Source organism: Dromiciops gliroides, chromosome 1, assembly GCF_019393635.1.
Source record: "Dromiciops gliroides isolate mDroGli1 chromosome 1, mDroGli1.pri, whole genome shotgun sequence".
Taxonomy (NCBI): domain Eukaryota; kingdom Metazoa; phylum Chordata; class Mammalia; order Microbiotheria; family Microbiotheriidae; genus Dromiciops; species Dromiciops gliroides.
In genome coordinates this window covers 60,346,922-60,371,846 of record NC_057861.1, presented here as the reverse complement: position 1 = coordinate 60,371,846, position 24,925 = coordinate 60,346,922, and the positions used below count along the sequence as shown (strand labels likewise).

General features: G+C 48.0%; 2 protein-coding genes across 2 annotated transcripts in view; one reads left to right on the top strand and one right to left on the bottom strand.

Moving 5' to 3' along the window:
- The window catches only part of WIZ (WIZ zinc finger), a 35,281-nt gene extending 20,897 nt beyond the window's left edge, over positions 1–14,384 (bottom strand). The window contains 1 exon segment of the mRNA XM_043986721.1: positions 13,829–14,384. Coding sequence (XP_043842656.1) covers positions 13,829–14,045 — 217 coding nt within the window. The 5' untranslated portion in view covers positions 14,046–14,384.
- Positions 14,385–16,425: 2,041 nt separating this feature from the next.
- LOC122745242 (proline-rich protein 2-like) lies at positions 16,426–17,764 on the top strand. The gene is made up of 2 exons (XM_043990410.1): positions 16,426–17,153; positions 17,548–17,764. The coding sequence occupies exons 1-2, from the start codon at positions 16,426–16,428 to the stop codon at positions 17,762–17,764; spliced, it is 945 nt and encodes a 314-aa protein (XP_043846345.1).
- The last annotated feature ends 7,161 nt before the right edge of the window (positions 17,765–24,925 follow it).

Below are 24,925 nucleotides of genomic sequence, written 5' to 3'. Positions count from 1 at the left end.
AGATAGTAGAGAAAAGGCAGGGAATCCCTTGAGCCCTCCCTAATTCCCCCTTAAACAACTTTAAATAATGCCCCAAAACAAATTCTGGAGTGGAAGAACCCACAAAAGGATGGCATGAAACAATTTTCTAGCCTAAGACAACTTAGAAGATCAGCAGGAAAGGTCTGTCACACCTTGGTGAGGGTAGAGCGAACTCCAGCAGCAGTGAAGGCTGTGCCCCAGCAAACCAGCAGCAGGCCTTGGGGGTGTGAGAAAATAATGGGATTTGGAAGATATTCAAAGGCCCACCTGGAGATTAATCTAAACTGATTGAATTAAGTGCGAGTGATTGACTTTGCTGATTAGTCTTCTTCAAGTTAATTAGATTGTAACCACACCTGGCTGGCCCTTAAGAAGGTATTGTTCTTAGAAGTTAAGGACTTTGAACTCAACTTGAGACCACCTTCAAGTCCAGTGAACCAATGGATTTGGATGACGCCTACCAATCAGCTTGAAGTAGTGTGTAAGGACTGCCTCTACTCCAGACCTATGAAAAGCTTCTACACTCAGTTTGAGGAGAGTTCGTGATTGAAGCAGGCTCGTGGCAGAGGACTTGAGGAAGAACCTGACCAGGCTGGAATTCTAGGCTAGATAGGCCTTTTCTTAACTTTCTGAACTCCATTTGAATACCTGGTATGCTTTAAGAAATGTTTAATGCCCAAAGACTGGTGCTAAAGCTTCTAATTTAAGGCAACCACACATTAGATTTTTTTAGACAACACATTAAATTTTAAACTATACAGGGATGACTGAATCAGCTATGGTGGCTAGCTAGAAATTACAAGTGATACAAGAAAATGTTTGTAATGGAAATGATAAGTGATACAAGAAAATATTTGTAATGGAAGCACAAAAAAAAATACTGAAGAAAATAATGCCTTAAAAAACAATAGGCCAAGGGGCAGCTAGGTGGTGCAGTGGATAGAGCACTGGCCCTAGAGTCAGGAGTACCTGAGTTCAAATCCGGCCTCAGACACTTAACACTCACTAGCTATGTGACCCTGGGCAAGTCACTTAACCCCAATTGCCTCACTAAAAAACAAAAAACAAAACAAAACAAAACAAAAAACAATAGGCCAAATGGTAAAAGAGGCACAAAAATCCAATGAAAAGAAAAATGCCTTAAAAAGCAGAATTGGTCACACGGAAAATATGTACAAAATTCACTGAAAAAAAGATCTTAAAAACTAGAATTAGCCAAATAGAAAAAGAGGTACAGAAGTTCAATGAAGAAAGTAATTCCTTAAAAATTAGAATTGGGCAATTAGAAACTAATGACTCCATGAGACATCAAGAAGTAATAAAACAAAATCAAAAGAATGAAAAAAAATAGAAGAAAATATGAATTAACTCTTTGGGAAAACTGACCTAGAAAACAGATCAAGGAGAGATAATTCTCTTGTATCTGCTCATTTCACTTTGCATCAGTCCATGTAAATCTTTCCAGGTTTTTCTGAAAGCATTTTATAGCACAATAGTATTTCATTAAAATCATACACCACAAATTATTCAGCCATTCCCCAATTGATGAGCATCCACTCAATTTCCAATTCTTTGCCAACACTAAAAGAGCAATACTACTGACTAGGTCTGTATCACAAAGAGACTAAAAAAAAAAAAAGAAAAGCACCTATGTGTACAAAAATATTTATAGCAGCTCTTTTATACACAATAACAGCAATATTGTATGATAACCAACTGGGAATAACTTAGCTATTCTCAGCAATACAATGATCCAAGGCAATTCTGAAGGACTTATAATGAAAAATGCTATCCATCTCCAGAAAAGGAATTGAAGTCTGAATGTGGATCAAAGCATTTAAAAAAAAATTTTTTTGGGTCTATGTTTTCTTTCACAACATGACTAATATGGAAATGTTTTGCATGACTGCAAAGGAGAGATTTTAGAAGTCAAATTTTTTTTAATGTTAAAAACTTATTATATATAACTGGGGGAAAAATATTTAGCTCACGTGAATAGGTTTTAACCTTTTTGTTTGTTTTAACATTTTCTTTCTTTCTTTTTTGTTTTTTTTGGCAGGGCACTGAGGGTTAAGTGACTTGCCCAGGATCAAACAGCTAGTAATTATCAAGTGTCTGTGACTGGATTTGAACTCAGGTCATCCTGAATCCAGGGCCGGTGTTTTATCTATTGCACCACCTAGCTGCCCCTGGCTTTAACATTTTCAAAGTACTCCACACACTCACTGTCCTGTACAGTATGTGCTGCGATACCCTTTGCCTCATTTTACAGATGAGGAAACTAAGGTTAATAGAAGGTAATGGATTTGCCTGAAAGTATCATAGCTTATCCAATGGGAGGGCATAGACTCAAAGGAAAGGAAGGCTTCTGATCTTTGGACCCCAAATCCAGGGCTTTTTCTATGGGAAGACAGACTTCTTGGAGAATCAGGAAGAGAAGGTCCTGGGCTGGGAAGGAGCTAGCTTTGGGCAGCTGAATAGAGAGACATCCCTAAGCGTGATCCAGCTAGATCCAGTCACATTCTTGTGACCTGGTACTTGGGTCCTGGGAGCTACTGATTCCTGTTTCCTTCCTTGGGTTGCCTGGTGCCTCAAAAGCTGCAAACAGCTTCTCTACCTCAGTGACCAAGAGGCAAGGAGGAAGAGCAACAGTAAGCACTGCCTAGTACTATCTTGGCTGAAGAACAAGGAGAGGCTGGAGGTGGGCAGTGTTGGAGTAAGCGGGCAGGAAAGGACAAGAAGCATCTGCCCCAGAGAGTGGGGTTGGAGGGATATGAAGCAGCAAAGTCATAGGGAAAGACATAGGTTGGAAAGAAAGCTATCTGGGTTCAAGGCCCAGCTCTTCACTAAACTGGCTATGGGGCTTTAGGCACAAGTCAGTTCCCCTCTATGAGGCTGGTTTCCTCATCTGCAAAAATAAGGGTCTGGCCTGTGTGGCACCTCTTATCCCATCCAGCTTCAACAGCCTAGGATGCTGTAAGTCCCTTCCTCTCTCTGAGCCTCAGTTTACAGAAGTAATATTTCCTGCTGCCTTGTCTACTTTGTGGGACTGTTCTGAGGATCAAAGGAGACAATAAGGATTTGAGAGCACTTGAGAGTTAAGGGATTAAGGTATTATCAGGCAATGACAGTAGAGCAGGCAGAGTGCAGCCACAGCAGGGAAGCTTGCCCATATGGCCCCAGAAGGAAGGATAGAGAAGGGGGAAAAGGCCACTTTGCCAGGAAGGAGGAAAAGCTGACATAGAGGGGAAGGGGCTCAGGAAAGAACCCTGTCTGGGCTTTCACCTACTGCCCTTTGGAACCCATGAGCTTTCCCAGAAAAATTAACCAGGAGATGAGTGATGACCACATTCAGACTAGATGAGCTCTGAGGCCCGCTCTGGCTCTGAGATTCTATGATGCTTCTGTGGGGAAAGAGGAAGAAGGGAAGAGACGAGAAGAAAGTGACAGCTTGGGTGCAAGGAAGGAGGTATTTGAGGGATAGCTTTGGACACTGCTGCCTAGACTGGTCCTGGTAGAAACCCACTCACATGAGAAGTTAAGGTACAGTCAGTAGGGAATCTGACTTGACAGTAAACTGGAAACATTGGGGTTGTTGCTGGTGACTTGGACCATAGCACTGACCAGGGTTTGTATTGCCCTGTTCCAAGGAAAATAAACACCTAACAGGGGAAGGAAAACTTTATCTGCTGAGGGCTTCCACACAGCTAACCCCTGCCCCAAAGAAGGTCAGATGTAGGATCACAGACCTAGAGATGGAAAGGACCTTACAGGTTATGGACTTCAAGTCCCTGGTTTTAGAGATAAGGAAGCTGGACCAGAGAGGTTAAGCCACTGGACGAAGGTCACAGATCCAGAATTCATGTCCGTATGCTCCAACTCTGCATTCAGTGCCATCTCCCTCTCCCCTTCCCAGTCTCTACCCAGGAGCACTGAAATGAGTGTTCCTGCCTCCAGGCCACCCCAAGGTTGGCAGTGTGATAGAACAGGTCACAACCCTCTCCCTCCAGCTGGAGGCCATGGAGGTTAGTCAGTGAGACAGTTTCCTACGCCTGGAATGTCCTCCCAATCCATATCTACTGGCTCAAGTTTTAGCTAGCCTTTAAAGCCCAGAGGCCCCACATACACTCACATATCTATAACAGCACTTTTTGTGATGCAAAGAACTGGAAACAAAGTAAATGCCCATCGGTTAGAGAGTAGCTAAACAAATGGTGGTACCCGAATGTAATGGAACATTACTGCTTTGTTAGAAATTGTGTATATCCTGAATACAGAAAAGAATGGGAAGATTTATATGAACTGATACAAAGTAAAGAAAATGAATGAGGAAAAATATATATTCAAAAACTACAACAATGGGAATGGAAAGAACAACAAAACAATCAAGACAATGGTGTGAAATTGTATGGGGGAAACTTGGCCCAAAAGAAGAAATATGTGAAGGCACCTTCCCCTGCGTTTTTGCAAAGGTGGGGGGACATCATGGGTGCGAAACACTGCATATAATTTCAGACTTTTTTCAATATGTCAGGATAGTTTTGCTGAACTGGGTTTTTTTCCTCTTTTTAATTTTTTTGTTATAAATGACTGATCTCTGGGAGGTGGAGGGATACAACGGGTAGGTGATATAAATACAAAAGATATCAACACAAATTGACAAAAAAAAAAATCCCCCAACTCAGATGCCTCTTCCTCTAGGAAGTCTTTCATGATCTCCCAGTCAATAATACCTATCCCCATCAGCCTTCAGAATAACACTTTGTTTTGAAGCTTCCTAATGTCCTGGTTTTGGACTTGCACTACCAGGAATGTGCTTTGTGAATTCGAAGCATGGCTCTGCCTATCCAGCTCCCACCTTTTCATTCTAATACTCAGTTTCCTCATTTATAAAATGGGTATATACTAATATTTACTCTGCCTCATCCATCATATGGTTATGGTGAGAAAATAATTTTGCAATCCCTCAAATGTTGTCAAAACACGAGCTCTCCTTCCTAAACTGTAAGCTGAATGGGGGCAAAGGCCCTCATCTTAACATCATCACCTCTCCTCTCTCAAAAAACTGAGCAGACGACAGTCTCCAGCCACCCAAGAAGCACCAGGACACAGTCCAAAGCTATTCCACTGTGGTCAGGAGGTGGGAAAGGAGAAGGGAGAAGGGAAGATAGGTTCGGTTTTGAAGGAGCTGGGGCTCCAATCTGCCCCATTCCCACTCCCTCAGCGTGGTAGAGAGGTCTAGGACCCTCAAAGTGTGCTGGGAAATGACCTGTAGTCCCTGATACCTTGGGGAAGTGCTCTGGTCACAGAACCAGAGCCTGCAGGCAGTTCTCTGGGGAAGCACAGAAGGAGTTCCTGGACACACATTACGGATGGAAACACTGCAAGATAAATTTGGGCTGGCAGGGGCCTAGAGACCAGTCAACATGGCAGAACGATTGCAGCTGCAGCAGCCACAAGCATTTCTATAGTCATTTAAGCTTTACAAAGGTAGTATAAGAATTATCCCTGCTTTACAGATGGGGAAACTAAAGCCTAGAAAGAGAAGACTTTGCCCAAGGTCACACAGCTGATGAACATCAGAGCCAAGACTCAAGCCCAGCTCTCCACACTCCAAGGCCAGCCATCTCTCCAGGACACTGCTACCTCGTCCATCTTCTGTTTTTCCCTCCTGAAACTGGGAAACAGGGAAGGTAAGTGACTTGGCCCCAGTGCTAGTGTCCTCCCTCCCAAGGGGAATGGCTAGGGCCTTACAGTTATCCTCTTCTGTCTGTACTTCTATAGGGAATTGGAATGGAAGCTTCTTGGAGAGTAGAGATTGTATCCCCAGTCCCCGGAATATGGTAGGAGCCTAATAAATGGTGACTGATTGAGTGATTACAAAAGGTCATGTGGGTACTGAAATAATGAGCAGAGCAGGGATTTGAACCCCAGATCTTAGGATGCTAGATTCCAGTTCTGTGATGCTCTAGTCCAGTTCCATCACTTTACAGACAAGGCAACTAAGGCTCACAGGGAAAGGCAGCTTGCCCTCATCAGTGGGGCCTTTTGTTTTGGCATGGAGCCCAAAACTTGCCCAAAAGTAGGAGCCTACTACATGTTTATTGAACTTTGTGGGCCTATTCAAGGCTCCTCAGCTAGTTGGCAGCAGAGCCTCCTAACTCTCAGTTCAGGGCTCTTTCTACTGGATTATATTAATTTTCAAGTCTTTGGTCAGTCGCTCAACAAGCATTTTTTTTAAGGGCACTTTCATTGCTGCTTTTTCTTTTCTTTTTTTGCAGGGCAATGAGGGTTAAATGACTTGTGCAGGGTCACACAGCTAGTGTCAAGTGTCTGAAGTCGGATTTGAATTCAGGTCCTCCTGAATCCAGGACCGGTACTTTATCCACTGTGCCACCTAGCTGCCCCTCAACAAGCATTTTTAAGTGCCTATTGTGTGTCAGGAACTGGCTAAGCACAGAGGATACAAAGAATGGCAAAAACCCCGTCCTTACTTTCTAGCAATATAGAGTCTTATGGAAAAGACAACATAGAAATAACTATGTAGGTTACACAGCAGATACACCCAGTGGAAATGGTCCTAGGAGTGTGGGAGACAAGGAAAAACCACATGCAGAAGGTAGAGTGTTGTTGGAGCCTTCATTACTCAGTGCCAATCTAGCTTCCCAGCCTGCCTTCCTCATCCATTCCATTGAACCCCTTCGCTCTGCAGGGTCATAGCAGTCATACTTGCACTTTCCCCCTTCATAGGACTATTGGGAGAAAAATGTCTTAAAGGGCTATAGAGACACAAGCAGCTCCCAAATGACCCACCACTGCTGACTGCACTACTGGAACTCTATGGTACCAGGTTTGGAGGAGTGGTGTCAAGGGTCATCCCAGGCATAGTACCAACACCCCCATGAGCTCTGCCTTCCCCTGGCAAGGGTGAGGGAAGTAGGGCTCCCACTGCAGCCAGGCTTGGTAGGGAACCAACAGGTCTTCATCGTCATCATTGTTTGTCCTTTGTTCTTGAAGAGGATGACCATGACATCAGGGTGATGTCATGACTTGCATTGAACTGGATTTAAAGTAAGCCAGGGCTGTGCAAGGTCACCAACCTCACTCTCTCCTCCAGAGTCATCTGGGGCCAGTGGCAAAACATACATCAGGATGACTGGAGATGGCCCCACGTGTTTAAGGAAATTGGGGTTAAGTGACTTGCCCAGGGTCACATACCTAGTAAGTGTCTGAGGTGAGATTTTAACTCAGGTTCTCTTGACTCCAGCGTCAGTGCTCTATCCACTGTGCCACCTAACTGCCCCTGACCCAACCCAGGGGAGAGGAGCAGGAGTCCTCAGGCTGACTGATAGGAGTCAGCCTTGAGATAGTCCAGGGGCCACTAGATCCATACACATGCAAGAATCATTTCCACATCCTATTTTCCCCTTTTGCAGATAGAAGAACTGAGGTCCAGGGAAACAAACTGATTTATTCAACATATCTCTGACCAAATAGTGATTTCAGGCTTCCTAACTGCTAACTTAGGGCTCTTTCCATTAGATGATTCCATAAAATATTAACCCCACATATACCTACCAGCTGTCCTTTGAGAATCTTAAAGAACCCTGTCTACCATCAGACACTAAGTAAAAAACGTTGCTGGGGGAGGGCAGCTAGGTGGCGCAGTGGATAAAGCACCAGCCCTGGATTCAGGAGGACCTGAGTTCAAATCTGACCTCAGACACTTGACATTTACTAGCTGTGTGACCCTGGGCAAGTCACTTAACCCTCACTGTCCCACAAAAAACGCCAAAAAAACCCCAAAACGATAAAAAAAAATCATTGCTGGGAATGGAACCCAAGGTTCCTCAAGACTAAGCCTTGGTCACCTGAATCCTCCCCTCAGGTCCTGGAACCTTCCTCCTTTCTTCCAACCCAACAAGTAAAGCCTATACCTTCCAGGACCAGAAATCCTGCACTCCCTCTCTGATTGGAGTTCAAATTTAGATTGGGCAGAGAATTCTCCTTCACTCAGTCTCTTCACCCTATCCCACTGAGACAGGGCAATGAATGAAGTCAGCCTAGCTTCTTGAATGAGATGATGTTTAAAAAAAAAAAAAGCACTTCATACAGTGCCTGGCATAGAGTAGGCCCTGTATCAGTAGCTATGCCCTCCCCTTCCCCTTCCATCACTTTCTCAGCCAGAGCAGACAGGTGCCTTCTTCCCATGCACATACACCACAGCCTCCTACTCTGACAGTGTCCTTCTTCCCGGCAGGGGCCTCAAGAATAAACCCAGGACTAAGGTCAGAAGCAGACCTGCTGATGGGGACACATCCCATTAGGCCTCCCACTGTCACATTGGGTTATTAGACACACTGGACCCAGCTCGAGGGATTCAATGGCTACCACAGCTCCAGCTACCAGGAATGGGGGCCTCTGGAATAAGGGTGAATCCCCACCTCCTGGGAGCTTTTCAGGGACACAGAGACCCCTGGCCTCTGTTCTGAAAAGATCCTCAGTGGCGGGATCTGTTTAATTTGGGGGCTGAAAGAACACAAGACTAGGAATCACAGGATTATACAATCCTGCCTTCAAAGCCGGAAGGGACCTTACAGGTAATCCAGGCTAATCCCTCTCCAAGCCCTTAGGCCCATCCTCTTTTGACAGAGGAAGAAACCAAGATCCAGAGAAGTTAAGGGACTTGCTCAAACTCATAAGGATTGTGAAAAAAAGAATGCTAAAGTCTGGCATTTAAAGGCACATATACCCTGGGACTCCAAGTGCTAGAGCCACATGGCTCGCTTAACTTTGTCAGAATTCAGTTTTTTCACCTGTGAAAAGAGGAGGTTGGACTATCTAAACCCCAAGGTCCCCCTCTCCCAGTTCTGACATTCTATGTCCTAAATTGTTCGAAGGACTCTCCTAGCCAACATTAAATGTTCTAAGGGTCCTCCCATCTCTGACATCCTGTTTGCTAAAGATCTTCCCAGCTGACCCTCCCAGCTCTGACCTCCCATGTTTCTAAGCACCAAGTCAGCCCTGACATTTCAATGTCCTAAGGGCCTTATCAGCTCTTCCACTCTGTGTTCTAAAGGTTCTCCCATCTTTGACTTTTCGAGTTCTAAGGCCCTTCTCAGCTCTGACATTCCCCATTCTAAGGACTCTCCCAGCTGTGGCACTCTATATTCTAAAGCCCATCTCAAGACGGACATCCTGGGGGCGGCTAGATAGCACAGCGGATAAAGCACCAGCCCTGCATTCAGAAGTACCTTAGTTCAAATCCGGCCTCGGACACTTGACCCTTACTGGCTGTGTGACCCTGGGCAAGTCACTTAACCCCCATTGCCCCGCAAAAAAAAAAAAAAAAAAAGTAAAAAAAAAAAAAAGACTGACATCCTGTGTTCTAAGGCCTTCCCAGAGCCAACATCTCCTATTCTATGACCCCTCTCAGCTCTGACATTCTGTATCCTAAGGGCCCTCTCAACTCTGACATTTCATATTCTAAGGGCTCTTCCAGCTGGCCCTCCTTGTTCTAAGGGTCCTCTTGGATGTGACATTTTATATACTAAAATCCATCCCAGGTCTGCATCCTATGGCCTTTCCAATTCCTACATCCCATGTTCTAAAACACATCCATCTCCTATATTCTCAGCTCTAATATTCTAGCTGACACTCCTTATTCTAAGCCCTATCCCCTTCCCCCACCCCAAGCTGCCATACTCCATGTCCTAAAGTCCATCCCAGCATTGCCATTCTGCATTCTAAGGCCTTCTCAGTTCTCACATTCCATGTTTTAAGGGACCTCTCAGCTCTGACATTCTGTGTTCTAAAAGGCCCTTCCAGCTCTGATATTCCCTGTTCTAAGGGTTCTCCCAGTTCTGACATTTTACATGCTAACTGTGCTCCCAGGTCTGACATTCCATGTTCCAACAGCCCTCCCAGCCATGACATTGTGTTCTAAGGTCTATCTCAGGACTGACATTCTGTGTGCTAAGATCTTTCCAGTTCCCCAAATTCCTTGTTCTAAAGTTCCTCCCAGCTCTGACCTTCTGTGTTCTAAGCACCCCACCCCACCCCAACCTTGCTTTGCTCTGACATTCTGTGACACTAGAAGTAAATGAAGCTAGGTCAGGGAAGCCTCCTAATAGTCACTCTGATGGAGTGTGGCCTATTGGGAAGTCGGGGGCTCACAGAGTCATAGCTACTAAAGACGCTCATTTAAAATAAAGCATCCATGCAGGCAAGGTGTGTCGAAGTAACAGAAGCATATGGATGAAGCAAGAGAGGCTGCCTGGCCAGAGGAAGTAGATTCCCCAGAATCTGGTACAGAAGGGAGGGCAGAATGCCTCAGTATCTGGGCTGAATTGTGGTACTCAGATAGAAAGCTTTCTGGGGCTGATGCACCTAGGGCAGCTGGCAACATGGGATCTTCCCAGGGCTAGGGCCTATTTATAGAGCCCACAAGACTGGCGGGGCAGGTGTTGGCTGAAAGAGGGGCCAGGCAAGGCAGTAATCGGGGTATGTGTGTGTAAGGGGGGAGTGTGTGTGGGGGGGGGATGGAAAGGCATCAGGAAAAGAGAGAGCTCTGGGAAGCTAGCCATGGAAAAGTCATTCTTGTATGTCCACTGGATACCCCCTCCTTGGTGCTGAGTTGGGCTAGGTTGCCTGAGCTATATAGGCCCATAGTTCTGGCCCCACTTGAAGGAAAGGAAGCTCTGCTGGCTGCAGCCACCATAGGAGTCAACTGCAGGCACTCAGTGGCTGGCCCTGGGTATGTGACAGGCCAGGGAGTCAGGAGCCAAGGTGCTGGATTCCCTCCCTGAGGCCCACGGGCACACACTTTCATTGCTCCAGGCCCCTGGTCCCCAGTGCTCCTCCTCCCTCCACCAAGGGCTCCCAAGGGCATCAGAGCACAAGAGCAACATCAGAGACTTGGAGGTGACTGTAAATCTTCTTGGAGAAGATATGAAGACAGGGAGGGATCACCGCTGTTAATCAGTACTTGGAGTTGCCTGCATTTCTCTCTCTGCTGCTCAGGAGGACTGACTCCCAGGCCGGGACCCTCCCTTATCAATGCTTCAGTTTCAAACCCTGTACGAGTGGCCCAGGGAGCCAGGTCCTCTTTTTTAAGAGATATGTACTTCAAAATCACCCAAAGAAATCTTCAATAATGTACCACTCCTCTCAGAAACCAGTGTCTCCCCCATGCCTAGCAAAGAAAGCATATACCTCTGGGCCTAGTTCCCCACCCCTTGGACATAGCCTGCCCCTCCCATGGCCTTTTGTATGGACCTTCTAACACACCTATCATGTGCTATCTGTGTTAATTAGTGCCTTATCCCAGACTGGACTGAAAACTCCACAAGGGCAGAGGCTGCTTGCCCAGCTGGAAAAGGGCAATACTGTGTAGATAGTAGGTACTTTAATAAACATTTATTGAATTGAATTGGTCCTTGAATTCAAGATCCTCCTCAATCTGCTATCATTTAACTGGTCCAGCATTTTATCTCATGCTACTCCCCATGATGTATTCTCTACTCCAGGAAAAAGAAAATGATTGAGAATCACAGACCATGATGAGACTAAAGAGGGGCATTCAGTCCCACCCATTCCTGACAAGTCAGCCCCTGCTCAGGGACCTCCAGTGGGAAACCCACTACCTTTTAAGATAATCCCTTCAACCTTTAAAGGGCTCTCTTCCTCAGGTACTTTCTCCTCACATCAAACACAAATCTACCTTTCACAGTGACTGTCAGCTATTGCCTCCAGTCAGCTTTGTCTTCTGAGGCCAAGCAGAAGGAGCCCTATCACTCCCCACCGGACAGGTCTTCAGCCATCCCCAAAGCCCGCCTCCTCTGTGTTCTCTTCACCATGCAAAAATACATCCGTTTCTTTCAACTGATTCTTGCATGGGATGGTCCCCAGGCCTTTTACCATCCTGTGTGCCCTTTGGGGCATAAGTTCTCCATTCCCTGGTTTTTATCTCTGTGCCTGTGCTTGCAACATCCCTCCCAAACCCCCTGAATCCAAACATTGAACCTCCGAATCACTGAACTCCAATCACCTCCTTTCAAAGCTCACTCAAGCCTTCCCTCATCCCCCTTCCCCCCAATGACTAGTCCCCCGTTTTGGCTCAGATCATTCCTTTCTGCCCTTTTGTTCACTTCCCTTTGGGTCAGAATTACGTGCATGCATGTCTAGAGGTGTGCTGGAGCCAGCTCAAACCAGCTCTTGCCAATTATTAAATTTTCAGCGTGAGCATTTATGCCTCATAAATCAGCAAATCAGGGCTTGATTTATTGTTCTGTTGATGAGCTAGACTTAAGAAAGTGGAGAAAATGTTACTGATATAAACTTAAAAGTGCATGTTCCCCCTCCCCCCAGCGTCAGTGGTTAAACATTTATCAGCACACCCCTGGGCATGGCTTTCCCTCCCATCAGATTATAAGCCCCTTGAAAGCAGGGTCTTGCACAGAAAGGGTACATAAATATGGGTGCTGAACCGACTGAACAAAAGTCACAGTAGAAATATATGACTGAGGAATTCCCAAGGGGGCAAAAGCTCAGTCACAGCAGACAGGATGAGCCAAGGCCGGGACGGTGGGAGAGGGCAGGAGGAGAAGGGGAGACAGAAAGCAGTCCAGGTTATGGACAGAAGCAGGGTGACAGGAGGCCAGAAAGGTAGGTTAGAGCCAACTTGTGAAGACAAAGACAAACACACATCATCAGTAGTCCAGGGAGATTGGGGAGCTAGTTAAAGACCAAGACGGGGCTGCAGGCAGGAGTCCTTAGGGTGAGCTCACCAAAGAGGGAATAGGGAGAGAACAGCAGAGTAGAAAACCCTGCTGGGGACAGAGAATTAAGGCTCTCCTGTCCCCCACCCCCACCCCTGGCAGGGATGCCTGGACTGGGATGCCTCTGTGTGAGTGGCACTGACTTTCTCTGAGCTGTAAGGGTTCCACAGGGGGAGAGGTGCCCCTGTCCCAGAATTCCCAAGGGAGGTCAGGAAGAAGAATGCTGTGAGATTCCTCAGACATAGAGGAGGTGAGACCCAGAGAGGGGCAGAAATCAGGGCCCCAGCATCTTGGCTTCCTATGGAAGGGACTAATGCATTTCTCACTGCTAGTCTTCCCAAAGTGAAGGAGTCAGGCAATGCTGGTCTCCCTCCTGCTAAGTAAACTGAAGCATAAGCAAGGGGACACATCCAGCCATCCAGCCATCAGAGGCTACAAGTTCAGCAGACCTGGCCCCTCTGGCCCTCCCTTGCCTAAGCCCAACTTAGCCCCAGGTACCTTGACCCAGCTGAGTCCAGACACTCGGCTCCCATTTGCCTTAGCAATAGCCCTTCCCTTCTCTGGACCCCAGTTTCACACTGTGTAGCTAGCAGTCAATCTTTTTGAAAAGGACGATGGAAAGAAAGGGGGCAATGCCTCAGGCATCTACGCTATATGCTTAGAGATCCAGAGAGAGGCAAGAAGCCCTAGGGAGAGAACAAAGACCCACGGACCATAGATATAAGGCAGGTTAAAGGTCACATGAGCCATCACTAGTCATGACCAGGAGGATTTCCTTGGGAGGTAGGAGATGGACCAACTCTCACTTACCTCCCCCACTCCCAGACTTGGGGAACAAGGATTCAGCTAGGCCACCCTTCCTGGGCAGGCCAATCAGCAGAGCCACGTTTTCATTTCTGCTCTGCCTTGTATCCCTGTAGAACCAAAGCCATTTCTGCCTAACAAGGTGCTAACACCCCTGCCCCCCTCCCCTCCCTGCTGGAGGCATGCCATGCTCTCCTGTTTGCTGTGCCCCTAGTCCCCCTTACCAGCAACACCATCATTATCCTGGGGATCCCTGAGGCCTTCCATGCTTCTGGGAGCAGGGGGCCTGGCTGGATACAGGGCGGCCACAGGGCTCCCCTCCTCACCATCTTCAGCTTCCACATCTTCCTCACTTTCTGATCTCAGGACCAGGCTAGGTGGTCTCTCTGGGGCAGCAGGCCTGGGTGGTGGGGCTGTGCCCCCCCCAGGGGGGCCTTCCATCCCTGGGCTCCGGAGGCTCAGCAAGACATTGTAACAGGCATCCAGCTCACCAGGAATCTGGCAGGGGAGAACAAAGAACACTTAGGGAAGGAGAGAAGGAGAAGGGAAAGATTCAAAAGTTTCTGGCCAAAAGGTGGCAAGAAACCCTTGGGGCTCCTGGTCTCCCTCCCCACCTCTGCTTTTTCTGTGTCCCTAGTCCTCAGTCATCTACTCTTGCTTGACATACTTTAGAACCCCTACTCCAAAAGTCATGCCAGTGGGTAGGCAGATTAGAGGCCAGACTCAGGGAGGCCCCAGAAGAAGGAGGAGAGGAGCAGGAGGCCTCACTGGTCCAGAAACAAAGAGTTCGCTGGGGATGGGGGTGGGGGTATCTGAGCCAGTTTCCTATAAATACCTTCAAGGTAACGGCAGAAAGTGAAGGACAGGAATGAGGCACTGTCTCAAGAGACAGGTTGGGAGGAGAGAGGAATGGGGCCCACTGACTGAGGCCAGGGACGGGAATGGGGGAGGGAGGGGTGATCTGGGGCCAGGAGAGTAGGGGACAGGCAAAGCAGTAGAGATTACCGAGGACTCCTGGGGCAAGGCCAGCAGAACTACCCCACCCCTCCCAGCCGACTGGTTCAGGGAGTTAGAGCCTACCGAACCAGAGGTTGGGCATTTCCCAGTGTTACCTAAGGGAAGCTGAGCACCCCCAATTGGGCTCCAAAGGGCCACCCCCAACCTGGCCTAAGCAGAACCAAGTCCTTGTGTCAGAAAAATGGGTCCACGCAGTAAAGGATTTGGTCTTTGATTGATCCTGGCCCAAAGGCAAGAGGTCAGAAGAAAAGGAACATGGCACCCCATGAAGATGCCACAGAGGCAGAGCTGAGACACATAGCCTCCTGCCCCAATCTAGGGAAAAGCAAGTTTTCTTCTCTGAATAGCAGGGCAGCAATTAGCTAGAGTAGGCGCCAATTCTCTGGGCACAGCTGGTACTGGGAGGCCGCTGTCATTTCTGGAATTGGCAGGGTCAAGACTTTCAGGGACTTTGGCTCCTTGGGTGATGATGCCTGATGGCCCTGGGGATGGGGAGGTTGGGTGGGGGCACTGAGGTAGCAAACCCCCACTTTCTTCAGCTCCATAGTACCCTATGACTACTAGGCTATACCCGTTTGGCACCTGTAACCCTATTCTCAGTATCCTAAGTCTACAGAGGGGGTGAGAGAGGAAAAGAAAGAGGGAAAGGGAAGAAAGGAGGACAGAGGGGAGAAGGAAAAGGGGAGGAAAGGAAGAAAGGGAGAGAAGAGAGGGAAGAAAGGAAGGAAGGAAGAACAGAAAGGAAAAAAGGAGATGAGGGAAGGGAGAGAGGGAGGGGAAAGATAGAGAAAGAGGGGGAGAGAAAAGAAGGAAAGGGGGAGGGAAGGAAAAGGGAGGGAAAATAGGAAGGGAAAGGGGAAGAAAGAAAGGAAAGGAAAGGAAAGGGGAATGGAAGGAAAGGAAGGAGGAGGGAAGGAAGAAAGGGGATGGAAGATAGGAAAGAAAGAGGAAGGGAAGGTAGGAAGGAAAAGGGAGAGGAAAGATAGGGAGGGAGGGAAAGAAAAGAAGGAAGATGGAAGATAGGGAGGGGAGAGAGAAGAAAAGGAAAGGGGAGGGAAGGAAAGAAAGAAAGGGAGTAAGAAGACAGAGAGAAGGAAAGAAAGACAGGGAGGGAATGGGAGGGAAAGAAGGAAGAGGAGGAAAGAAAGATAAGAGGGAAGATAGGGAGGAAAGAGGGAAAGAAGAAAGGGAAAGATAGGGAGAGAAGGAAGGAAGGAAAGAAAGGGGAGGGAAGGAAGAGGAAGGAAAGAAAGGAAGGGGTAGAGAAGGAAGAGAGGGAAATTAGGGAGGGAAGGAAAGGAAGGGGGAGATAATGAAGGGGAGGGAAAATAGGGAGAGAAGAAAGGAAGGGGAGGGAAAGAACGGGTAGGGAAGTTAGGGAGGGAAGGAAGGAGAGAAAAGGGAGGGAAAATAGGGAGGGAAGGAAGGAAAGAAAGGGGAGGAAAGGAAGAGGGAGGGAAGTTAGGGAGGGAAGGAGGAAAGGAAGGAAAGGGGAAGATACGGAGGAAAGGAAGGAAAGAAAGGGGAGGGAAGGAAGGGGGAGGGACGATAGGAAAAGAAGGAAGGAAAAGGGGAGGAAAGGAAGAGGGAGGGAGGATAGGCAGGGAAGGAAGGAAAAAAAAGGGGAGGAAAGATAGGGAGGGAAGGATGAAAAGGAAGGGGGAACGAAGGAAGGGGAAGAGAAGGGAGGGGGAAGGGAAGGAAGCGAAGCAAGAAAGGAAGGGAAGGAAGAGAAGGGAGGAAAGAAGAGAAAGAAGGGGGAAGGGAAAGGAAAGAAGAGAGATGGAACGCGAAAGAGGCAGGGATGGGGGGAGGGGTCGGGGACCCAGGCCCGCGTCTCCCGAGGGCTCCAGGCCTCCCGGGCTCCCTGCCCCAGGGGAGAGGAGATTCAGGACCCGGCCCACCCCAGCCCCCAGCCCGGCCCAGCCCCCAGCCCCCAGTCGAGGAAAGGGGAAGCGGCCCCGCCTCCCGGGGACACCTGCCCCGGGGCTCCCCCAGCCCCCGGCCCCGGCTCGCCCCTCTCCCCACCTGCCCGGACCCCGCCCCCCAGCCCCGCCCCCGGCTAGGCCCCGCCCCCGGGCCCTCGAGCCCCCCGCCCCTTGGCCCCCGGGGGTCCCGGCCGCGCAGGGCAGGGGCGGGGGGGCGAGCGCGGGGTCGGGGCCGGGACCGGGCCGGGGCCTCTCCCTCCCCCGGCGGCTCCGCCCCGCCCCGCCCGCAGCGTCGGGGGCTCCCTGGGCCGGGCCGGGTCGGACCAGGCGGGCGGGGGTCCCGGGGCGAGACTCACCGCAGGGCGGCGCTGCCGGCCAGCCCGGGGCGCTCCGGGCTCCGTTCAACGCGGTCGCCGCTGCCGTTGCCGCTGCCGCTGCCGCCGCCGCCTGTCCCGGTCCCGCGGCCTCCGCCGCCGCGCCGGGGACATTGTCCCTTTAAATCTCTCCCCCGGCCCCCTCCCGCCCCGCGGCCCGGCCGCTCCGCCCCCCGGCGCGCCGCCGTGACCTCAGCGCGACAGCCCCGTCGTGACGCCATGTTGGGGAGGTCGGGGTCACCCCCCCCCCCCCCAAGCCGCCGCCGCCGCGGCTTCCCTTTGGGGTAGGGGGGAGGGAAGGGGTGTGGCGGGTAGCGCGACGCCATGTTCAGAGTGGCTAGGACATCTGCCGACTTAAAGGGGCCGCAGTCCTTTAGGAGTGCTCCTGACTCTGAAGGGACCATCTAACCCTCTCATTTTACAGAGGAGAAAAGTGCAGCCCAGAGGAAGGGAAGTGACTAACTCAGTGTCATGAAGCAAGTAAGTGGCCAAGCTGGGATTCAAAGCCAAGTTCTTGAGGTCCAGATCCAGACCCTGCACCCCACTCCTCTCTGTCTAGGTCTTCTCCGGGGGTCTAAAAAGGGGTACCTGCTCCTCTCTGTGCCCCCCCTGTTTTTCCCAAAGCCAAAAGCGTGGCATCTCTTACAATGACAGCAGACTTGGGGAGAGGGCTGGTATGAGGAGAGTCAGACGGGGCCTCCATCCTCTTGTGCCACAGTTTACACCCCCACCCCCAGGAAATCCTTTGTGGCACATGACAACCAAAAGGCATCATGCTCCCATCCGAGGAGGTGCTCCTGCCGAATTCTGCCTGGCTCAGAAACCACATCTGGACTCCTAAGCAATTCTGGTCACCACATCGTAGGGAGCCCACGGAGGACGGCAAAGAGGACCTGGGGATCCCGGATTTAGAGATTGAGGTGGGGAGAGACCTTAAGTGTCAATAATTCAACCGAAGTTTACAAGTATTATTATATGCAACGCTTATTATTCGTCTGACGCCGTGCTTGCTATAAGCTACTTACTGGTACTAATAACCGGCAAAAAGAAAGATATTTCCTGGCTTCGAGGTGCTTACATGCTAATGGAAAAGAAGACCACTTATAAAAAGGAACCATAAAATACAGCCAAGGAGAGAACGGAGATTTGGTTCTTAGAGTGCTCAGATCCTAGAACTAGAGTTCCATTCCACCACTACCTAGAGAGATGTTTAACCTCCTGGAGAGATTTGAAGGACTGAACACCCTTCCTCAAGGATTTGAAAGGTTTTCACAAGGAAGACTAATCTGACTTGTTCTGGACCACTAGGGAAGAGGGCAAGGGGAATTTATTTTTGAATGTGTGTGATTTCATTGGTACAGGAAACTCCCAATACAGAGCTGCATCTATTTTGGAATTGATAGTCTTCACCAAGGCGTTAAGGGTCTTGTCCAGGGGCACACAGCCAGAAATGTATGCAAGGCTGGTTGTGAACTCAGGTCTTAACTCCTAGGCTGTCCCTCTCTATCCACTAAGAGCTACCTCTCTGCAAGAAAAGCCTTTCTAACAAATTAGAGCTGCCCCAAAGTCTATTGGACTGTCTTCCCAGCCCCGCCCCCCTCTACCAGTCCTCATCAATGGAGGTCTTTAGGTGGTAGATAAATTTTTGTTTAGGCTAAAGATGAAATCGATAACCTCTGTGATCTCTTCCAACTCTGAGATTCAATGATTCCATAAATTGTCACCAGGGGAAGGTCATTAGGCATTCAAATAAAAAGAAAATGTTCTTAGCCCCAGAATGGGTCCCAGTTTATAATATCTAAACTATTCTGATCTAGCTGTAGTACTCAGGCCCATCTCTTAGTTCATCCTCTTTTTCATGAGCTCAGAGCAACTGGGTCCTTTGTGGCCCCCAGATAAGGATGGCGTACTTTAGAATTCAGAGCAAGACTTTAGGAGATTATTTAGTCCAAGTCCCTTATTTTACCAATGGGGAAACTGAGACTGGGGGAAAATTTACTGAAGTACACACAATTAGTAAGTAGCAGAGCAAGATTCAAACCCAGGTCCTCTGATTCCAAATCCAGTGTTCTTCCTCCCCCCACCCCCATACCATCTTCTACCCCAGATTCTTGAGGGCATTTGATTCAGAAAACTTTTATTAAATAGCTACTATAAAGACCTCTGCCTTTATTCCACCTCACCCACCTGTAGTGGGGTGATCAAGATAACCCTTGATCTTACAGTCACCCCTAATTGAGCTACCTCCGAGATTCTAAACTCTGAAACTACCCTCTGATGTTCCTTTCTGCTCTAGAACCATGATCCCATGCTTCTCTCTCTGATCACAACCTTCCAGTTCTTCCATCTCTCCCTCTATTTTACTCTAATTTATTCTTTTTTTTTCGGGGGGGGGGGTGAGGCAATTGGGGTTAAGTGACTTGCCCAGGGTCACACAGCTAGTAAGTGTCAAGTGTCTGATGCTGAATTTGAACTCAGGTCCTCCTGCCTCCAGGGTTGGTGCTCTATCCACTGTGCCACCTAGCTGCTCCCATTTAATTTTTTTGGGTGAGGCAATTGGGGTTAAGTGACTTGCCCAGGGTCACACAGCTAGTGAGTGTTAAGTGTCTGAGGCTGGATTTGAACTCAGGTCCTCCTGCCTCCAGGGCCGGTGCTCTATCCACTGTGCCACCTAGCTGCCCCTCCATTTATTCTTTATTGTCACTTCCAGTCCTTCCATATTCTCCCAGCCCTTCACATCACATTCTTGACTCCATGGTTGACTTGTTCAACTACACTGTCTTATGTCCTGGAATCTCTTGCTTCTTTGTTTTTGTTAAAGCCCAATTCTCAGCTACCTCAACCATCCACCTTCTCCTTTCTCTTGAATGCTGCTGATTGCAACTGGGAAAGGCCACACAGCTGTGTCAACTGATTTCACTACAGTTAGGCCATTCAAATTTAAATTTCACTCAGACTCCTACTACTTCGGGACAACTCTTTGATTCCTCTCTGATTGGGTATCACGGTTTCCACAGTTAATATTCCAAATCTCCTTTCCCTTCCTCAAGCTTCTCTCCCTGTCTTTTCTTCTCAGCACAGGACCTCTCTTCCTTCTTAATGGAGAGAATAGCGCCCATTTGTTGACCATCTCCTCTTCTCTCCTATTCCACATTTCAAAGACTCCATCATCAGGGGGCAGCTAGATGGCACAGTGGGTTAAAGGCGCTGCCCTGGATTCAGGAGGACCTGAGTTCAAATCCAGCCTCAGACACTTAACACTTACTAGCTGTGGACCCTGGGCAAGTCACTTAACCCCCATTGCCCCCGCAAAAAAAAAAAAAAAACAACAACAAACAAACAAAAAAAACCAAAACTCCATCATCTCCCATTCCCCTGCCTTTGCACAAGGTCCCTTTTGTCCCTGACAGCACAAGAATTGACCCTTCTCCTTGCCATGGCCAACCCTATTACTTGTTTTCCTTGATCCCATTTCCCCCATCTCTTCTGGATGCTTGCCTTATTGATTCTAGCACTGGTCCTCATCTTCAATCATTTCTTATTCACCAGTTTCTTATTCTTTGCCTACAAACTTGGCCAAATGTCCCAATTTTTAAAAATGTAATAAACATTTTTATTTATAGTTTGGGTTCCCAATTTTTATCCTTCCTTCCCTCCCTTCCCCCTCCTCTCCCTGAGACCACAAGCTATCAGATATGGGTTATACATATATGATTATGTAAACATTACCCTATTTGTCATTTTGTACAAGAAAACTTGATTAAATGGCAAAAAATGAAAGAAAGTAAAAAACAGCATGCTTCAGTCTTTTCCCATCAATATCAGTTCTTTCTTTGGAGGTGGATAATATGTTTCAATAGTCCTTTGGGATTGTCTTGGAGTCATTGTGTTGTTGAGGATAGTCAAGGTTATTCATGGTTCTTCATCAAACAATATTGCTGTCTCTGTGCACAGTGTTCTCTTGGTTCTGCTCACTTCACTATACATCCAAATGTCCCAATGTTTAAACCTTGTCTTAGTCCTCAGAGCTATCATCCTAAATCTCTCTTCCTTTTACAGCCCAAAATCCCGGGAGAAATATGATGCCCCTTGATTCTATTTCCTCACTGCCCACTCAATACCCAACCCATTGCAATTCTGCTTCTGACAACCACTGAATGTATACTGCTGTCTCCAAGATTAGCAATGATCTGTTAACTGCTAAATCCAGTTGCCCTTTTATCAGTCCTCCTCCTATTGAACCTCTTGGAAACTTTTGAACCTTTCCATCGCCCCTTTATTCAATGATGCCCATATAATTCTCCAGGCACTGTGTTAAACACTGGAGATACAATACTAGCAGAAAGAAAAAGTCCCTATCCTCAAGGAGTTACATTCTGTTGGGGGGAGGGGGGAGAAAACATGCATGTATAGGTATATCTAAGATAGGTCCAGAGCAGATACAAGATGTGGCACTAGTAACCCTTTTCCTGGTAGTGTTTGAGCTGAGTCTTTGAGGAAGCTGGAGATTCTAAGAAGTTGGTCCTCTTGCTGTAGACTAGCTCCTTCTCAGTCTCCTTTGCTAGATCATTATTATCCCCCCCCTTAACTTGTGCTCTTAGGCTCTAGATTCCCCAATCTATGCGTTCCAGCCCCACTCTCTCTCCAGAACTGTAATCTTGTATTATGTCCTGTAAGTATCACTAACTAAGCATCTTGCCCCCAAAACCTATCCCTCCTCCAAATTTCCTCATTTCTGTTGTAGGCAGCACCATCCTCCCATTCGTTCACCTTCCCTCTCCCTTACCTGCTATGTATGAGTGGTTATCAGGTCTCGGCTAGTACTTCCACAATATCTCTTGCATAATAATAATAACAACAGGAGCATTTATATAGCACTTTAAGGTTTGCAAAGCATTGGGAGGTAGGTGCTGTTATTATCCACATCTTATAGTTGAGGTAATGAAGGTAGACATAGGTCAAGTGACTTGCCCAGGCTCACACACCTAGTAAGTGTCTGAGACCAGATTTGAACCCATCCTGAATCCAGGCCCAGCATTCTCTCTACTGTACTACCTATGCCACTTAGGCCCCCTCACAGAACTTTTACCCCAATTTAGGTTCCCATCACTTATCACCTGGGCTACTTTAATATCCTGCTGACTCCTCTCAGCCTCCATTCTCTTACCCTCTCTAATCCATTTCCTGTGTAGCTATCAATTTGATATTCCTAAAACACAGATCTGACCATGTTATTCTCCTACTAAAAAATCTCCAGTGGCTCCCAGTCTCACCTCTGTGATAAAGCCAGGCTTTAAATCCCTCCACTTTCTTTTTTCTTTTTTTTTTTTTGGTGAGGCAATTGGGGTTAAGTGACTTGCCCAGGGTGACACAGCTCATAAGTGTTAAGTGGCTGAATCTGAATTTGAACTCAGGTCCTCCTGAACTCCAGGCTGGTGCTTTATCTACTGCGCCACCTAGCTGCCCTAAATCCCTCCACTTTCAATCCCACCCACCTTTCTAGTCTTACTTCCTACTATTCCCCTTCATGCCCTCCATGTTCCAGGTAAGCCGAGCTATTCACTTTTCTTCATATGTGACATTCTCTTCTCCCTGGCTCTGCACACACGGTCTCCCATGCCTGGAAGACCTCCTTTCCTCATTTTCCGTCTTGGAGCCTGTCAGCTTTCCTCAGAAATCTTTCCTGATTCCCCCCAGCTATCAGGCCTCTCTTCCTCTTTAATTCCGTTTTAAGTATAGAGTCTATATTTGTTTGTCGACATATGTGTCATCTCTGCCCTGCATCAGGAGAATGGAGGCTCCTGGAGGCAGGCTCCGTTTTCATTTTTAGCTCGGTATTATCCCCAGTGCCTGGCACAATGCCTGGCACAGTCAGCACTTTGGAACTATGTGCTGAATTGTGTCTGCAACCCAGCCCATGTACCTTGGTACCTCTGCGGCTCGCAAAGCACAGAGCTGGCTATGGAGCCTCTGCCTCTGCCTCAGTGAACCCCAAGTGTAAGTCCAGGAAGGTCTCCACAACCCAGCCCTTTCGACTTTTCCCAGGCTTCTTGTATCTTGACTATCCTCTGTCACACTCTGTGATCCAGCCCCACTGGCCCACCTGCTATTGCTTGTATAGGGCCCTCTATTTCCCACCTCTCTGCCTTTTACCTGCTGCTCCCTTGCCTGAAACCTCTCCCTCACACCTCTGCCTTGAGAAACTTCCAGCTTCCTTCAAGACTCAGTTTATCCTCCACTTTTCCCAGTCTCCCCACCTGCTGGATCCTCCCCTCTGAGGTTACCTTCCATCTTTTTGTTTCTTGTTTATACCTAATTACTTTACCTCTTGTTGACCCCTTAAGCTGTAAGCTCCTTGAGGGCAGGACTGTTGTTTTTTTTTTTTTAATTTTTTAATTTCTGGAATAAACAAGCTTTCCCATAACATATTACAATTAAAAGATGATTGTACACCAATTGCAAATCTGTGCACAACTTGCTGTCCCCCCTTTCAAATAGACGACAAAATTATCAGTCCTTTTTTGTAGGGCACTGAGGGGTTAAGTGACTTGCCTAGGTTCACACAACTAGTAAGTATCAAGTATCTGAGGTTGAATTTGAACTCAGGTCCTTCTGAATCCAGGGTCAGTGCTTTATCCACTGCACCACCCAGCTGCCCCCTCTTTCTTGTTTTTTTTCTATGCCCTTCCCCTACCCCCCACTAGATGGGACTGTTTTTGCCTTCCCTCATCTCCCTAGTGCTTAGCACAATGACTGGCACCGAGTAATCATTATATGTGGTGGTGTGTGTATGTAAATGTATGTCTATGGTATATATTTCTATATATGTTGTATATGTACATGTATTATCTATGTATATACATATATATGTCTATATGTGTGTGTGTAATATATATATATTGTCTATTGATTATTGACTGATTCATAATGCAAGGAAAACAAGGAAATGCAGCTGCTTCAGACAGGGGCTCCTGTTACCTCCAAAATCAGCAGAATTCCATCTGACATGGGCCATTCTGCCCCTCCCCCTCCTATAAGTAGCAGCCTTCTCCCTGGTTTTCTGGTGAAGGAGCTGAGGTCGAAGAGGTTCAAAGCCTTGCTCCGGGCTACATGAGTGACCTAGCCACACAGCCTTCTTCTGCCTCCAAGGCACGTGTGCTTCCTTTAGCTGGGGTGCTGGTTTCCAGGCTGCCTTCCAGAGGCCACGGCTTCCCCTTGATGACCCTTTCTCTCAGACTCAGACTTCTGTAATAGGGCCTAGCACCCCAGAACTTCTCTGGGGCACATCAAAGAACCTTCTCCTTGAGAAACTACACCAAAGGACAGACGCACTTAAAGAGATAAGTGGAACTGGATCTTGATTGAGTTAGTTCCGGGACCATCACCCTTCATTCCAGTCTCCCTTACCCCTGGGGAGATAAGATTAGGTGTGGCTGCTGCCTTTGTGGCCTAAGGAGCAGAGAGATGACTTGAGAGATCCGCATCCACTCCTCACCCAACTCCTCCAGCCACCACCAGTGGAGGATAGTCCTCCCTCAATAGGGAAACTTTCCACAGTTAGATGATCACCTCTTCACACCACCATTGGACCTCTGTAAAAATATCTGCCTTGGGGTGGCTAGGTGGTGCAGTGGATAAAGCACCAGCCCTGGATTCAGGAGGACCTGAGTTCAAATCCAGCCTCAGACACTTGACACTAGCTGTGTGACCCTGGGCAAGTCACTTAACCCCCATTGCCCCACACACACACAAAAAAAAATCTGCTCTGCCTTTCTCCTGCTGGAGGAGATTGGTATCTCAGAGCCACACTCTGTGCCATGCCTTCTCCCCAATGAAAAGAAGTCCAGAGGGCAGCTAGGTGGCACAGTGGATAAAGCACTGGCCTTGGATTCAGGAGGACCTGAGTTCAAATCCAGCCTCAGACACTTGACACTTAACTAGCTGTGTGACCCTGGGCAAGTCACTTAACCCCTCATTTGCCCTGCAAAAAAACAAACAAAAG